The sequence below is a fragment of the Macaca thibetana genome, chromosome 9, assembly GCF_024542745.1.
Source record: "Macaca thibetana thibetana isolate TM-01 chromosome 9, ASM2454274v1, whole genome shotgun sequence".
Taxonomy (NCBI): domain Eukaryota; kingdom Metazoa; phylum Chordata; class Mammalia; order Primates; family Cercopithecidae; genus Macaca; species Macaca thibetana.
In genome coordinates, this window is record NC_065586.1 from 88,197,158 (window position 1) to 88,214,990 (window position 17,833).

The 17,833-nt window shown below is 39.5% G+C and overlaps 1 protein-coding gene across 1 annotated transcript in view; it reads left to right on the forward strand.

Annotated features, from left to right (window-relative positions):
- Positions 1 to 9,661, forward strand: part of MARCHF5 (membrane associated ring-CH-type finger 5) — a 56,588-nt gene extending 46,927 nt beyond the window's left edge. Inside the window, exons 4-6 of the mRNA XM_050804451.1 lie at positions 7,157 to 7,340; positions 7,481 to 7,647; positions 8,896 to 9,661. Coding sequence (XP_050660408.1) covers positions 7,157 to 7,340; positions 7,481 to 7,647; positions 8,896 to 9,012 — 468 coding nt within the window. The 3' untranslated portion in view covers positions 9,013 to 9,661. The remainder of the gene's footprint in view (positions 1 to 7,156; positions 7,341 to 7,480; positions 7,648 to 8,895) is intronic.
- The last annotated feature ends 8,172 nt before the right edge of the window (positions 9,662 to 17,833 follow it).

The window sequence follows — 17,833 nt, forward strand, 5'->3', positions numbered from 1 at the left end:
TCTTCACCTGCCTCAATACTCTCCACAAACCGCCCCCCCCCCCCCCCCCAAAACAAAGTCTTACTCTGTCACCACAGCTGGAGTACAGTGGCGCAATCAAGGCTCACTTCAGCCTTACTCCTGGGCTCATGCCTCAACCTACCAAGTAGCTGGGACTACGGACACACACCACTATGCCCAGCTAATTTTTTATTTTTTGTAGAGATGGGGTCTTGGTATGTTGTACAGACTGGTCTCAACCTCCTGGCCTCAAGTGATCCTCCCACCTCAGCTTCCCAAAGTGCTGGGATCACAAGCATGAGCCTCCACACCTGGCCTAGTCTTCCTATTTTGTAGCCCTCTATTCAGTCCACTGAATAGCCAAGCAGTTTTTCCATTTTGATATGTCTTGCATCTGTGGCTTCTTTTCCACGGTCTTTACCACCTGACTTCTTGTCACTTCATCATACCTGGATGGCTGAAGAAGCTTCTTGGTTTATCTGACTTCATGTTCTTCTATCAGTCCATCCTTCCAAATGAATCCTCTTAAAATAGTACCGTCAAAATCTTACTCTCCATCTTAACATCAACATTATCTTAAGTAGTAGTCTTTACGAGCAGCATCTAGATTGGTTAAGTGTTTCCTAAGTAACTCTGTAGTAGTGAACACAGGTTTGTAGATGATATAATTTGCTTTTCTTTAATATAAATTAGAATTTACATGAACAAAAAAGGAATGCATGGAATTTTACCTAATATTCCAGGAGCTGCATATGTATCTATGCCAGGGTCAAACCTTTATAGCTTGCTCCATTAATGGTCATGATGAGACAGAGTATTATGAGACTTCCTTATAAAATAATGATGACATCCCAAAAATGTGGATACAGTTACTGAAATGAATCACAGTGAAACATCATTTGACATGAGTGTAGTGAATAAACTTTGAGAACCACTGACTTGAACTTTAGCCTGATTTGATATGCAGGGTACTCCGTAATTGTACTTCGTTCTGCTTTAAGGCCTGTTGGCTGCCTCCTCCAACCCATCCTTATGTTGTTTAGTTTTTTACCTCTGTCCTTTGGCTTATGTCATCCTCCCAACGTAATACCTGCCCTTCTAGTCTTCTGTATACTAATTCAAATCTAAACCCTCCTTCCAGGCTTAGCTAACTTTCCTCCACAGAACTTACAGGCAACTCCTGCCTGCTGTGATTCCTTCTTCCTCCACATTCTTGACATTTTTATTCCTCAAATGGCAGCTAGTCCTGCCCTGATGAAGTGACATTTCTTATATAGATTATCTATTTAACTTTTCTTGTTTTTAGGCCTTATTTTTCCTGTTAGGTAATTTCCTTGAAAGCAGAGTCCATTTTATGCTTCTGTATTCCCTGTTACAGCATCTACACAGAAACTAACACATTAAAGGGTTTCATAAATCTTTGTGGTTTTGTTTTTTGTTTTTCGTTTTTCTGTTTGAGACGGAGTTTCGCTCTTGCCCAGGCTAGAGTGCAGTGGCATGATCTCAGCTCACCACAACCTCCGCCTTCCAGGTTCAAGCGATTCTCCTGCCTCAGCCTCCCGAGTAGCTGGGATCCGGGCATGCGCCACCATGCCCAGCTAATTTTGTCTTTTTAGTAGAGATGGGGTTTCACCATATTGGTCAGGCTGGTCTCGAACTCCTGACCTTAGATGATCTGCCGCCTCTGCCTCCTGAAGTGCTGGGATTACAGGTGTGAGCCACTGCACCCGGCAGTCTTTATGTTTTTTATGTGACCAGTTTAAATAATGAGTATTAGTATGTCACCTGAGGAGGGAGGAGCAGGATGATTTCCTAAGACTGAGAAAGACATAGAAACTTAGAGGAGATTATACATTATTTAATGTACAAATACATTATATAGATATATATATTTTGCAAATGAGATTGAGTAATTTTCTTAAGACTTTATTGACCATAAGAAGTGAGATGGCTTTTTTTTTAAGAAAGGCTTTTAGGCTGACACAATGTTAAAATAATATTGGTAATTAATGGGACACTTGTTAAGGTGGTACTTGTTAAAACACAAATAAATTGAAAACTCTGATCCCCAGCATCAAGGTATATAGTCCAAGACAAGACGTTCATAAATGAAACCACTGGAGAACAGTTATAGGTTAGATAAATAAATGTAGTAAGAGGACAGAAGACTATATAAACAATATTTTAATTTAGTAAAAGTGAAAGATCATTTGATTTGAAATTATGAGAAAAGTCTTGAACTAACCCTTAAAGGAAATAATTTGAATCGGTAGAATGAAATAAGCAAGGAAGCAAAAACTATACTACACATATATTATGTGTTACTATTTAGAAATAACCTTCACATGTACTGTCTCACTTGAAAAGATTTTTTTTTTAAGCCCAGAAATGAGACTAGCTATGACAGTAGGTAGGTAGTGTTGTGTGATTTAAGAGTATTGGGAAGATGACTTTTACTTTCCTGAGCACATATGATAGAGAACGTGCCCCTGTACACCATCAGTAGTATTTAGAGTTTGCCTTTTAACACTTAATTGTTTTTCTCTGGTTCCTTAACAACTCTGCAGTACAAGTAAACCAAATTAAGGAATCAGATCACTGTTCTTTTCCCGTTTATTTTCTTTCCTTCTCCATGGACCTGTCATAGAATCAATACTTCTTAGTTGTGGGGAACTTGAATAGGACCTTCCTCTTGCATTTTTATTGAAAAGACAACACAATAATTTTTTTTTCCCAGCACTGGATTGAACACCTAGCACTGATGCATTTAATCCTTGCAATAATTTTATGACGTAGATTATTATTACTATAAAGTATTCCTAGTTTACTGGTTTAGAGAGTTTACATGTCCAGTGCCACATAGCAGAGAAGAAGCATTAGGACTTCTGTCCCTTGGGTCCTTAAGTGAAGCCTGGTCCCAGAGGCAACTGGAACATTTTATCCTGGAACAGTGGAAACTTAATATTTAGCCTAGTTCCCACTTTTGCCTCTAGTGTAAAGAGAACCCCCATTAGCATTGCCCATTCTTACTTACAGTACTTATCCTTAATTCTGAGTTTAAAAACCCTATTATTTCATCACTGTTTCATCCTCTCATTAGGATTCTGGCCAGGTGCCATAGCTCATGCCTGTAATCCCAGCACTTTGGGAAGCTGAGGCGGGCAGAACCCTTGAGGCCAGGAATTGGAGACCAGCCTGGCCAATGTGGTGAAACCCCGTCTCTACCAAAAATACAAAGAAAAAATTAGGCATAGTGGCTGTACTCCCAGCTACTCCGGATGCTGAGGCGTGAGAATCGCTTGAACCTGGGAGGCAGAGGTTGTAGTGAGCCAAGATCGCTCCACTGCACTCCAGCCTGGGCGACAGAGCAAGACTCTGCCTCTAATTAATTAATTAATGTAGGATTCTAGTAGTACTTTAAAATCTCAGACCTTAATTAAAACTCTTAGCCTTTCAGCAGCAATGAACTGCAGGCCTACCTAGATACGAAGATCTAGCTTTTAGCCCTTCTGCGGGAAAAACAAAAACAAAAAATATTTTTCTCTAAACCTGCAATTCTATAGGTCTTTTGTTTTTCTTTCTTTCTTTCTTTTTTTTTTTTTTTTTTTTTTTTTTTTTTTTTTTTTTTTGAGACAGGGTCTCACTCTGTTACCCAGGCTGGAATGCAGTGGCACAGTCATGGCTCACTGCATCCTTGAACTCCGTGGGCTCAGGTGATCCTCCCACCTCAGCCTCCTATGCAGCTGGGACTACATTCACATGCCATCATGCCCTGCTAATTTTTGTATTTTTTGTAGAGACAGGGTTTCATCATGTTTCCCAGGCCAGTCTCAAACTCCTGGACTCAAGCTACCCACCTACCTCAGCCTCCTCAGCGCTTGGATTACAGGCGTGAGCCACTGTGCCCAGCCAGGCCTTTATTTTATACCTAGATAACAAATTCTTAGACATTCGATATAATTCCTGGATCTCACCCCAAAATTGAAGTCTTAAAAATAATGTTTTTAAATCTTAGGACAAGAAAGCAGGATGTATGTGATTACACACAGGTTCACTGACTTTGTATTGGCCAAAATTGAATCAGGCCCATTGCTTATTCACCTTTCATTTATTGCCCCCGAGTATGATTATTTTAGCAGGTGGTGTACTGCAGGTGTTATACTACCTTATTTCTTCACAGTATATATATTTGCACACGTGTTTGGTTTGATTTTCTCTCACTTCTAGAAGACATCTGTTTAACCTGCCATTTCAGCCCCAGCACAAAGTCAGTATTCAGTTGAATGAATGAATGCATGTGTGAATGATGAGCCTCATCCCACTTCTAACTTGCTTGAGCACAGGCCATCTCTCTTCACTTTAGTTGTAACAAGTGAAATACCTTTACTCACTCTTTGCCCTATTTCCTTTTTTTTTTTTGAGATGGAGTTTCACTCTTGTTGCTCAGGCTGGTGCAATCTCGGCTCACTGCAACCTCCACCTCTTGGGTTCAAGCGATTCTCCTGCTTCAGCCTCCCGAGTAGTTGGGATTACAGGCGCCCACCACCATGTCTGGCTTGTATTTTTAATAGAAATGGGGTTTCACCATGTTGGCCAGGCTGGCCTCGAACTCCTGACCTCAGGTGATCCGCCTGCCTCAGCCTCCCAAAGTGCTAGGATTACGACTGTGAGTCACAGTGCCCAACCCCACTTCCTTTTTGTTTCCTTATTCTTAAATACCTTATAAGGTTTTTGCTGCTACCCATGAGGAACAAACTTCCTCTTGCTCTAGTCTATACCTGAATATTCACTCTCCTTTATATTTCTAAACCCAAAAAAAGGATATGTAACCCAACAAAGGATTTTTTTCAAATATTCTGAATTTATTTGCTAACACTTTGAGAATATTTAATCATACCTAGTTATAACTTTAGAGTGATCATTATATTGAAATTTTTTTTTTTTTTTTTTGAGACGGAGTCTCGCTCTGCCGCCCAGGCTGGAGTGCAGTGGCCGGATCTCAGCTCACTGCAAGCTCCGCCTCCCGGGTTCACGCCATTCTCCTGCCTCAGCCTCTCTAGTAGCTGGGACTACAGGCGCCCGCCACCGCGCCCAGCTAGTTTTTTGTATTTTTAGTAGAGACGGGGTTTCACTGTGTTAGCCAGGATGGTCTTGATCTCCTGACCTCGTGATTCGCGCGTCTCGGCCTCCCAAAGTGCTGGGATTACAGGCTTGAGCCACCGCGCCCGGCCTATATTGAAATTTTTAATGATATAAAAATAGAATTTCCTAGCCAGACGTGGTGGCACCCATGTGTAGTTCCAGCTACTCAGGAGGGTGAGGTGGGAAGATTGCTTGAGCCTGGGAGTACAAAGCCAACCTGGGAAACATAGCAAGACCGTCTTTTTTTTTTCTTTAAAGGAATTTCCTGGCTGGGCACAGTGGTTCAGGCCTATAATCCCAGCACTTCAAGGGGCCAAGGCAGGCAGATCACCTGAGGTCAGGAATTCAAGACCAACCTGGCTAACGTGGTGAAACCCCGTTTTTACTAAAAATACGAAAAATTAGCTAGGTGTGGTGGCACGTGCCTGTAATCCTATTTACTCGGGAGGTTGAGGCAGAAGAATCTCTTGAACTTGGGAGGTGGAGGTTGCAGTGAGCCAAGATTGTGCCAAGACCAAAACTCCGTCATAGATAGATAGATAGATAATTTCCTAGGAAATCATTATAGGTAAAACAATCTGGGCTACCATTATGGAATTGGGGCTTATGAAATATCATACACCAGACCATTTCATTTTAGGGCAACTCAAAAGGATCACCTTCCACATGCAAGATAGGAAGGTGTTAAGTTCTACCTGGAGACACAGAAGAATATCAAATTCGATGACATTATTGACCATTAGGAAGAGGCTAGCTTCCTGCCCTTTAATATTACATCTTAGTTAGATAAATTAACCAAGTAGAAATCTGGACTATATCCATAGCTCAAATTTGGTCCTCTCTACACACTTTTATAAAACATTTTTGGCCAGGCGTGGTGGCTCACGCCTGTAATCCCAGCACTTTGGGAGGCCAAGGCAGGCATATCACCTGAGGTCAGGAGTTCGAGACCAACCTGGCCAAGATGGTAAAACCTCATCTCTACTAAAAATACAAAAATTAGCCGGGCATGGTGGCATGCCCTTGCAATCCCAGCTACTCAGGAGGCTAAGGCAGAAGAATCGCTTGAATCCAGGAGCTGGAGGTTGCAGTGAGCCAAGATCACACCACTGCACTCCAGCCTGGGCAACAGAGTGAGACTCTGTTTCAGAAACAACAGCAACAAAAAGAGGTAAATTTAAGGCCAAGATTGATGTGGAAATGAAAAGGATTTTGGAGAGAGGGAAAAGGTAGAAATTCACAAATGCCAATTTTGTATTTCTTGCCTTCTGGGATCTATACCAATTTAGAAATAGCCCCAAGACTAGGATAGAGTAAGGAAAAGATTATATTAGCTTCATTACCCCCATAGATAGGGTACCCTAGAGTTCCTGGATTGGGAAAAATGCCTGGGATCTGTAACCAAAACTCCTACTACAGTCCCTCAATTCTAGACCTTGAAAGTGCACTTAAGGAGGATTAGGTCTGTAGGGTAAACACTTAGCCAGCCAGAGACATCACACCCTATCTTACACACCACTAAGTAAGGAGAAAGAGCCAAAGAGAAATGAGCTTTCAGGCCATCTCTTGAAGGCCAGTCCTACCTCTTGGCTGGCTATGCTTAATCTCCTAGAAGGAAGATCAGGAAAACAATTGTTTTGCTGGAAGACAAATAGAACTTAGAATTATATCCCAGTTCCATAGCCCAGTCTAACCAAATCAAATAAAGGAATAGAAGCAACAATCAGGGGTCCCCACCCCTCTATTGTAATGTAATCAGTCTGGGTCAGCCATTTTAAAAGCTTTTTTATTCCTGTGTGGTATGAAATGGCTTGAGAACTTCGTTTTTCCCTTGAAGGAGACATTTCTTATAAATAAATCAGGACTGATAGCTTTCCAGCTTATTTTTTAAACTTTTTATTTCTGTGTATTCTTTTGAAATGCTTACATTTTCTATTAAAAAAAAAATAGAGCTTAACATGCAACCCCTCATTTGAAAAAGAAGTAATTCTAACATATGCTATCTGTTTCACAGGTTGTAGGTCATAAAGAAGGTCTGGATGTTATGGAGAGAGCTGATCCTTTATTCCTTTTAATTGGACTTCCTACTATTCCTGTCATGCTGATATTAGGCAAGATGATTCGCTGGGAGGACTATGTGCTTAGACTGTGGCGCAAATACTCGAATAAACTTCAAATTTTAAATAGTATATTTCCAGGTAAGGCCCTGAACTGTGGTTGTAAAGTGCATACCAAATTGATCTTATAGAAGAACCATAACATGCTTTTTTAGCCATGTTTGAAGATATTCTAACTCTTCTGATTTATTAGCACTAATGCACTACATTTTTTTCTCTAGGGATTGGTTGTCCTGTTCCTCGAATTCCAGCAGAGGCTAATCCTTTAGCAGATCATGTCTCTGCTACTCGAATCTTGTGTGGAGCCCTTGTCTTTCCTACTATTGCGACAATAGTTGGTAAATTGATGTTCAGTAGTGTTAACTCTAATTTACAAAGGACAATCTTGGTAAGATGGCTTTAATATTACTTATATTACCTTGCAAAAGAGAATAAAGTGTATTTGTTTTTAAAAGGTGGGGAACTGTATAAATATTCAGTCTGTGGCTCCTACGCATTAAGCCTCTATTTGAGCCTCACTATCATTCAGTAGCTTGAGTGGAAATAAAAAGAGGAGAAACCACTGCAGCAGTTCTGGCCTTTTGGAACTATGTTGTAGGTGCTTTCTCGCATGGCATATGTGTGAATCATTACACCTGCCCCTCTTGCCAGTGGGATTACAGTGCAGAGCTTTTGCTTTACGATCAGATCCCCTGGTTCAAATCCCATCACAGAAATTGTCTTGCTGTGAAATCTAAATCAAATGTCTGGACTTTTCGTTCCTGTAGTATGGTGATGGTAATGATGGTAATAATCAGGATTATTGTGAGGATTGCATAAGTACTAGCATATAGTAAGCACTCATGTTGTTTGCTATTATTGTTATTTCCACTTCTCCCCTCTGGTGGCATGTAACCTGCACGGACCTTGGGGGACTGAACAAAGAGGGCAAACATGGGAATAAAAGACAAAGACAAGAGAGTATATTTGGAAGAAGGGGTCGGGGGCACCTTGCCTCTAGTGGACAAGGGCCCTGAAATTTACACAGCCTCCGTATGAGGCAAAAGAGATAGGAGAAGCAGGGATGATTGTTGGGTAATTGTCAGTCAGCAGTTTGGTTCCCAGCAGGCTTGCAAGACTGCATCCTTCGAACAATAGGCACTAGATTTCCCAGTATATGACTTCAAGGAACCCTGCGCCAGGGAGTGATGGCCCTCAGCAAACAGTTTGGTGAGGTTTGCTCACATCCTGCATTCACGATAAACAGTTTGCTGTTTGGTTATATAGCCTCCAGTGGAATGCTGAGTTGATCATGATCCCTTTGGCCTTTCTTGCTCCCAACAGTGGCAGTCTGCACATAGTGCCCTAGCATTCTTCTTTGTATATCAGAGTATATGTAAAACTACATGGAAGAAAGACTAGTCAGAAAGGATAATGGAGAAGGCATCTCTGTCCTCTGTTACCTGTAGTAACAGCGTATAGTCTGTCTCTCTCCCTATCTCATCTTCTAGTAGAAAAGGACAACTGTTTCATTTGCAGTCATCTGAATTAGTTTAGCATCAAAGCCTATGTCTTTTGTGATCTAAATAAAATTGCTGTTATTATTATGTTTCTCTAAATCTGCATTATAAAAAGGTAATTTTCCTCTTTATTTTAGGGTGGAATTGCTTTTGTTGCCATAAAAGGAGCATTTAAAGTTTACTTCAAACAGCAGCAATATTTACGACAGGCACACCGCAAAATTCTGAATTATCCAGAACAAGAAGAAGCATAAAACTGACTTCTGGTTGTTCTGCAGTTCTCTCATCCTTATGAATCTGTTGTGTTGTTTTGATTCCATTATTAATGCTCTTGTGGAGACTTGTGATAAGCTGCTGCTCCTATATTTTTTAAGAAATATAATAAAGCACTTAGGGCAGGGGAAATCATCTCGGTAATCACGGAACCTAAGGATGTGATTTGTTTTCATTGTTTGTATGTACTACTTTTATGGCAGTCATGTGAACCATTATCTTAGCATGGTGAACCTGGGTTTTGTTCATATTTTCTCCAGACAGAAATGCAAAGATCAAACTGTGCAAATATTTTAAAAATGCACATGCTGTTTTATTCAAATGCCTCTTTTGTACATGTTCATGTTTAGTGTTTTCTCAGAATCAGCAACTCAATTAAGGTACTATGAGGATTTTTCTCACTGACATAATTTGATTACATACTAAATAAGAGGACATGTTAATATGAGGAAATGTAAATTAAATTAGTTATAAATAACCAAAAATGTATGTAAAGATTCAAATGATTATCTGAATAAATGAGATTTTGTGGTGTTTTCTTTAACCCATATGATGTCCTCCAAAATGTGTAGGGTAAAAATTCACAGGGCTTCCAGATCACTTTTTCACTATTAAATTTTATTTGCATAAGGTTGACATCTCATACTTCATGAAGTAATTTTGACTCATGCAGTCTATGTGTGCGCGCGCGCGTGTGTGTGTGTGTGTGTGTGTGTTTCAGTGTTTCATCAGGTCCTTCCATCTCTGGGAGTTTTTTCAACCCATATTTCTAGAAATTACAGCTGCCAGTTTATAGTAGTTTGAGCAGAGAATGATTTGCCAAAAATAAAAATAAAGTTATTTTACTCTCCTCTTTCATTGATTCAGTTATTGAGATATTCGCTGATCACCTCCTATTTGCCAGGCACTGTGCAGAGTGCTATAGGATATAGTGGTGAACAAGACAGGCTTGGTCCAAGCTCTTACAGAGTTGATAATCTAGTTTCAGCACATAGAAAACCAGCAGTGAATAAACCAAGGTGAGGCCTTGAGCTCTTTGTTTTTATATTAATGAGGAGAAAAGTATGAAAACAAGAAGTCTTAAGTAAATATTGAGGTCATTGTTTTTGGCTTAAGTTTATTATAGAAAACCAACACTAATGTTTTTAGATTTTAATTGTCATATTGATGAGGCTACCACCTTAATCACTGTTTAGTTTTGTATTCATTTTTAAAAGCAATTATTTAAGCCACTTTCAATAGATGGGCCATTTTAATGTTCAGCAACCTGAATGGTTATTTTTGTTAATTAAAATTAAATTTTTAAGAGATATTTCCAAAACCCTATTTATTTTCTTGTTCACAGTAATGCATGACAATAATAAATGCTTCCCCTTACTGATAAGTGGCCACTTTAGGAGTGTAGCAAATATAGATTGAGCTATGTTAGTTTGCAATAATATATGTTAACTTTAGTAATTAAAGACTGGTTTCTATAGTATGAATGTCTTAATTTTGAGTTATATGATGTTTATTTGAATGACTGTTGAACATTCAAATTTTTATTATTTGGAGATGAAGAGAAGATCTGACTAACAGTGAGCCTTCTTAAGAGCACAACTACAGTTCTGAAGGGGAAATATAAAATCTATGATTATATATTTTAAAAGATTATAGGCTGTAATTATAAAATATATTGGCTTTTCTTTCATTTTCAATGTGAAAAGATATATTAAATGGGCATATCTTGCATAATTTTGTTATACAGAATAGTTTTTAGACAGCCTTTACTAAAGTTATGCAAACACAGTTCCCCATTTACTACTTTAATGCCCTTGACAGGGAGTAGCTGCTTGGGTTAATAGGTATTAGGGTTCATGAAGGGCGGGGAACAACTCTAATCCTTTTGGGGCAGGAGGGAGGGTTTTTTTAGGGTTGTGGGGAGGGAACTGCAAGTGCCTGAGGACCAGAGTGGCCTCTAGCCCTGGAATTGAACACTTTTAAACCTAAAGAGCCTTATTATTATTAGCTCAAGAAACACCACGTGCCAGTCTTTCCAGGAAGGTGACTTGCCCGACCATGAAGCAACAAAAGAGCACAGGCAGACTTAATCTTTGAAATGCAAGTAATGTTTATCTCAGACTATTTCTAGGATTAACTGAGAGATTAAAGGAACAGCAGCACTTTAGGCTCAAAATCGCCCCTACAGAGCAGTAGTTGTTTCTTAATTGCTAAGTAATCTGTTTGCACTCTAGAAAAAGTAAATGAAGAGGTAAAAGAAAGTCATTAGGGGACAAATGAAAGAGATGATGTAGATTTTTGGGATGGGTGGGTATATTTTATTTTCCAGTTTATTTTCATATTTCTTTACTGTGTTATTTCTAGAAACTTTAATGTTTTAAACCTCTTTTATAAAATTCAATGATGACTAATAGAATTCTTTTCAAAAGTTAACTTATCTCCAAAGTGGCTGAAAATATTGTTTATCATTACATGATTATGAAATGACTGTGAAGAATATAAAATTAAACTTAGTGACTTAATTAGTCACTGCCTTGCTAACTTTGCTGTAATTTTTTTTAAACGTCTTGTTTTTAATATAGCAAACTATCTCAATACTGGCTGGATTAGGTTAAATAAAGAATTTTTATGTTCTCTAGGTGTACTTTTAAATCTCAAAACATTCTGTACATACATAATTTTTTTTAATCACAGTTATCGAGATACTAGTTTATATAAGTAAAAGTAATCTGAATTTTTAAAAAACTGTATGGAGGAATTTGTCCTAATTTTGCAAACAGGCTAGCCTATATTCTAAGTATGTTCTAATGACTAAACTATATCCACGCTCACCCACCCTCAAGATCTCTTGCACTGAGTGTAATTAAGCAACTAGACAAGATCTATGGTTGGTCTCATGCCGTGATATCTTTTTTTTTTTTTTTTTTTTTGAGACTGAGTCTGGCTCTGTCGCCCAGGCTGGAGTGCAGTGGCCGGATCTCAGCTCACTGCAAGCTCCGCCTCCCGGGTTTACGCCATTCTCCTGCCTCAGCCTCCGGAGTAGCTGGGACCACAGGCGCCCGCCACCTCGCCCGGCTAGTTTTTTGTATTTTTTAGTAGAGACGGGGTTTCACCGTGTTAGCCAGGATGGTCTCGATCTCCTGACCTTGTGATCCGCCCGTCTCGGCCTCCCAAAGTGCTGGGATTACAGGCTTGAGCCACCGCGCCCGGCATATCTTAAAGTGTATTCTAGTGAGTTGGGAACACAAACTGCTTCTGAGATACTAAGAACTTAAATTTCTGAGAATCTTCTAGAATGAGTTAAAAAAATCTTTCCTTGCATCCATTGGGGATTATATTGGTTCTAAGTAATTTCATTACCCCATCTGAGAGACAGATGCTAAGAGGAGAAAGGGCATAGAATTGAACAGTCCTGGATGCATATGCTAGCTGACACTTGATTAACTGTAGGGCAAGTTACTTTACCTCTCAAACCTTCAGTGTCCTTATCAGTAAAATGAAGATTATAAAGTCCATCTCCTGGGTTATTGTGAGGATTGAGGTAAAATTCTAGGACAGTTTGATACATAAGGAAACTAAATCTCAATTTAAGTGCATAGTTGAGGTTTTGCCTACAGCCTTTTTTGGTCCACTGGAATCAAGGTTGCTATTTCCGTGCTACCTGCCACCCAACATGGCCATTAGAAATGGTAAGAGTGATGGAATGTCTTGTTTAATTGCCTTCCCAAAGCAAGGATCCTGAGCAAGGAGAATAAAGGAGGGGTTTGCATCTGAATACCCGCAGAAGCCTTGTGGACAAGCAGCAGAGGCTGGACCATCATTGTGGTCAATCCCGAGTGGATTAAAGCATTTTTCTGAAAACAGCCAGGTCAAGGTTACCGTATGCCAACAACATACACAACTCAAGTAGATATTTGTTGACCTATATCTGTGGCTAGATACTGTGCTCAGTCCCGGGGTTTTAAATAGTGCATAAGCCTGCTTTGAGATACTTAAAGAGTCCTACACTGCATAACAGATCTTAGTATGATGTTACTGTCATAAGAACGTAAGATCTATAAGGTTAAAAGCCTTTTTGTTTAGTTTACTTTTGTTTACTACTCTCCTCACAGTAGAACAGCACCCGCACATGGTAGGAGCATGATTGAACATTTTATGAACTTGGGAAAACACTCCTTTTTAAGATCAAAACACTTATCTTGATCCTAGTTCTTTTGGTCTCCAGAGTTTCTAAAAATTTAAATATAGTTAACCTCTTTTTGCCACTTTTTTTTTTTTTTTAGCAAGACAGCAACTTTGAAAAGTCATAAAACTGCCTATAATCCCAGCACTTCAGCAGGCCGAGGCAGGAAGATGACTGGAGCCCAGGAGTTCAAGACCAACCTGGGCAACATTATGAGACCCTGTCCCTAAAAAAAAAAAAAAAAAAGCTGAGTGTGGTGGCATATACACCTGTGGTCCTAGCTACTTAAGAGAGAGGCAGGAGAATATCTTGAGCTCAGGAGGTAGAGGCTGCAGTGAACCATGATCACATCACTACACTCCAGCCTCAGGGACAAAACAAGTTCATGTCTCAAAAAGATGGCCAGGCGCGGTGGCTCACACCTGTAATCCCAGCACTTTGGGAGGCCGAGGCTGGTGGATCACAAGACCAGCCTGACCAACATGGTGAAACCCCGTCTCTACTAAAAATACAAAACTTAGCCGGGCGTGGTAGTGAGTGCCTGTAATCCAAGCTACTTGGGAGGCTGGGGCAGGAGAATTGCTTGAATCCGGGAGGCGGAGGTTGAAGTGAGCCAAGATGGCGCCACTGTACTCCAGCCAGGGCAACACAGTGAGACCCTGTCTCAAAAAACAAAGATATAAAACCACTTTAAGTCAGGTAATTATGAAGGGTACAACACTAATCAGCAAGACTACCTAAGAAGGAACAGCATTGACCTGACCCCTTCAGAATATTTGTTTCTCACCTTTAACACCTGGAATCAGCATAAACAGCAAATGAGTACCTGCATACTAGCTTGTCTTCTGGGAGCCACTAGGACACCTTTAATGAAAGTCATCTAAGAGAAAATGAGGCTCTGTCACACTTTGCTGTCCTTATGGTTCATTCATGCAGAGAAATCAATGTATTCACTGGGATCTACTTGGTAGCTCACAGACCGGTGTGAATGTCAGGAATTTGGGCATGCTGTGGTTGAGGGGCTTAATGTTTAAGCCAATCACTGTCTTCCAGTGAAGAGTGCACACCATAATAGAAACCTTTCAGCAATGTCATCTTCACTTCAGCGAGCTCCTTCACACACACCTAAGAATTTATTGAACAATAGTAGGGCTTCCATTCCAACTTTCAAAATATGTTGCCACCTCAGAAAGCGCATGGACTCTGAATACCTGTCCCTGATGGTGCCTGCTAAAGTCAAATAGGAACATCAAAGAGGATTTTTTTTTTCCTCAAACTCAAACCCACCATTATCTTATTCAAAAGGAAAGACCATAACTGTGTGGACATTTTACTATTTCCATCATTAGAACCCTGACCACTTGGCCATACACTCATTTGCATACTTTCAGATTTCCAGAGCCCACACTACAGATGCTCAACAGGACCTCTGCAACATGACATAAGTAATGAAGTACATTTTTTAAAGTAAGCTTTTTGCAAGTTGAAATATATATACATGCACAATTATATGTGAAGCTCATAGCAGTACTATTCACTATAGCCAAAAAGTGGGAACAACACAAATGATAAGTGGATAAACAAAATATGGCTTATCTATACAATGGAATGTTATTCAAGCATAAAAAGGAATGAAGTACTGATACATGCTGCAACATAAATGAGCCTTGAAAACATCATAAGTGAAAGGAACCAGACCACAGCTATGATTCCATCTATATGAAAAATCCAGAATAAACAAATCCAGGAGACAAAGTAAATTAATAGTTGCCGGGAGCTGGAGGGAGGGGAAAATGGGGAATGACTCTTAATGGGTACAGGGTTTCTTCTGGGGACGCTGAAAATGTTCTGAAATTAGTAGTATTGGTTGTGTAACTCTGTGAATACACTAAAAACCTCTGGATTGTACACTTCAATTAAAGAGTGAACTTTATGGTAAATGAATTATTTCTCAATATTGTTTTCTACATTTTTAATATTTGTGGGTATATAAATATATATTTATGGGTTACATGAGATATTTTGATACAGTCGTGCATCATAATCATATCAGGGTAAATGGTGTATCCATCACATCAAGCATTTATCATTTATTTGTGCTACAAACCAATCCAATTACACTCTTTTCATTATTTTTTAATATAGAGTTATTGACTGTAATCACCCTGTTGTGCTACCAAATACAGTTCTTATTTATTCTATTTTTTATGCCTATTAACCATCCCCACTTCCCCCTACACCCCCTGCCACTACGCTTCCCAGCCTCTGGTAACCATCTTTCTACTCTGTATCTCCGTGAATTCAATTGTTTTAATTTTTAGCTCCCACAAATAAGAACATGCAAAGCTTATCTTTCTGTGCCTGACTTATAAATTCACTTAAGTTAATGACCTCCAGTTTCCTCTGTGTTGTTGCAAATGACAGGATCTCCTTTTTATGGCTGAATAGTAGTCCATTGTGTATATGTACCACATTTTCTTTATCCATTCATCTGTTGATGAAACTTCGGTTGCTTCCAAATCTTGGCTATTTTGAATGGTGCTGCAATAAACATGGGAGTGCAGACATCTCTTCGATATACTGATTTTCTTTCTTTTGAGTATATACCTAGGAATGGGATTGCTATATTTTATGGTAGCTCTATTTTTAGTTTTTTGAGGAGATTCCAAAGTGTTGTCCATAGCAATTGTACTAATTTACATTTCCACCAACACTGTATGAGATTTCCCTTTTCTCCACATACTCGCCAGCATTTGTTGTTGCCTGTCTTTTGGATAAAAGCCATTTTAACTGAGGTAAGGTGATATCTCATAGCTTTGATTTGTATTTCTCTGATGATCAGTGATGCTGAGCACCTTTTCATGTATCTGTTTGCCATTTGTATGTCTTCTTTCAAGAAATGTCTTCAGATATTTTGCCCATCTTTAAATCAGATTATTATATTTTTTCCTATAGAGTTGTTTGAGTTCCTTATATATTCTGAGTTTTTTCATTTTTCTTTTTTTAGATGGAGTCTTTGCTCTGTCACCCAGGCTGGAGTGCAATGGTGCGATCTCGGCTCACTGCAACCTCCGCCTCCCAGGCTCAAGTGATTCTCCTGCCTCAGCCTCCCGAGTAGCTGGGATTACAGGCATGTACCACCAAGCCCGGTTAATTTTTGTATCATCAGTAGAGATGAGGTTTTGTATGTTGGCCAGGCTGGTCTCAAACCCCTGACCTCAAGTGATCCACCCATCTTGGCCTCCCAAAATGCTGGGATTAGAGGCATGAGCCACTGCGTCTATATACTGGTTTTTAATCCCTTGTCAGACGGGTAGTTTGCAAATATTTTCTCACATTTTATAGTTGTCTATTTTATTGATTGCATCTTTTACTGTGCAGAAGCTTTTTAACTTGACGTAATCCCATTTGTCCCTTCTCACTTTGGTTCCCTGTGCTTGTGAGGTATTACTCAAGAGATCTTTACCCACTCCAATTTGCTAAAGAGTTTCCTCAATGCTTTATTTTATTTTATTTTATTTTATTTCATTTATTTTTTGAGACAGAGTCTCATTCTGTTGCCCAGATTGGAGTGCAGTGGTGCAATTGTGGCTCACTGCAACCTCTGCCTCCTGGGCTGAAGTGATCATCTCATCTCAGCCCCCCAAGCAATTGAGACTACAGGCATGTGCCATCATGCCTGGCTAATTTTTGTATTTTTAGTAAAGATGGGGCTTCACTTTGTTGGCCAGGCTGGTCTTGAACTCTTGACCTCAAGTGATCCACCCACCTTAGCCTCCCAAAGTGCTGGAATTACAAGCATGAGCCCCCTTGCCCAGGCAAGTTTCCCCAATGTTTTCTTGTAGTAGTTTCATAGTTTGAGTTATTAGATTTAGGTCTTTAATACATTTTGACTTGATTTTTGCATATGGCAAGACATAGGGGTCTAGTTTCATTCTTCTGCATATGGATATCCAGTCTCCCAACACCATTTATTAAGGAAACTTTCCTTCCCCCAGTGTATGTTTTTGGTACATTTGTTAGAAATGAGTTCACTACAGATGTATGGATTTATTTCTGGGTTATCTATTCTGTTCCACTGGTCTATGTATCTGTCTTTATGCCAGTGTCATGCCATTTTTGTTACTATAGCTTTGTAATATAATTTGAAGTCAGGGAATGTGATTCCTCCAGTTTTGTTCTTTTTGCTTAGCATAGCTTTGGCTATTCTGGATCTTTTGGGGTTCCATAAACATTTTAAGATTGTTTTATCTGTGTCTGTGAAGAAAGTCATTAGTATTTTAATAGGGATTGCCTTGAATCTGTAGATTACTTTGGGTAGTATGAACATTTTAACAGTATTGATTCTTTTAATCTATGAACATGGGATATCTTTCCATTTTTTGTGTGTGTCCTCTTCAATATCTTGCATCAGTGTTTTATAGTTTTCTTTTTTCTTTTTCTTTCTTTCTTTTTTTTTTTTTAGACAGGGTTTCACTGTATCTCCCAGGCTGGAGTGACATGGTGCAATCTCAGCTCACTGCAACCTCTACCTCCTGAGTCCAGGTGATCCTCCTGCCTCAGCCTCCCAAGTAGCTGGGACTACAGGCATGGTCCAATATGCCCAGCCAAAGTATTTT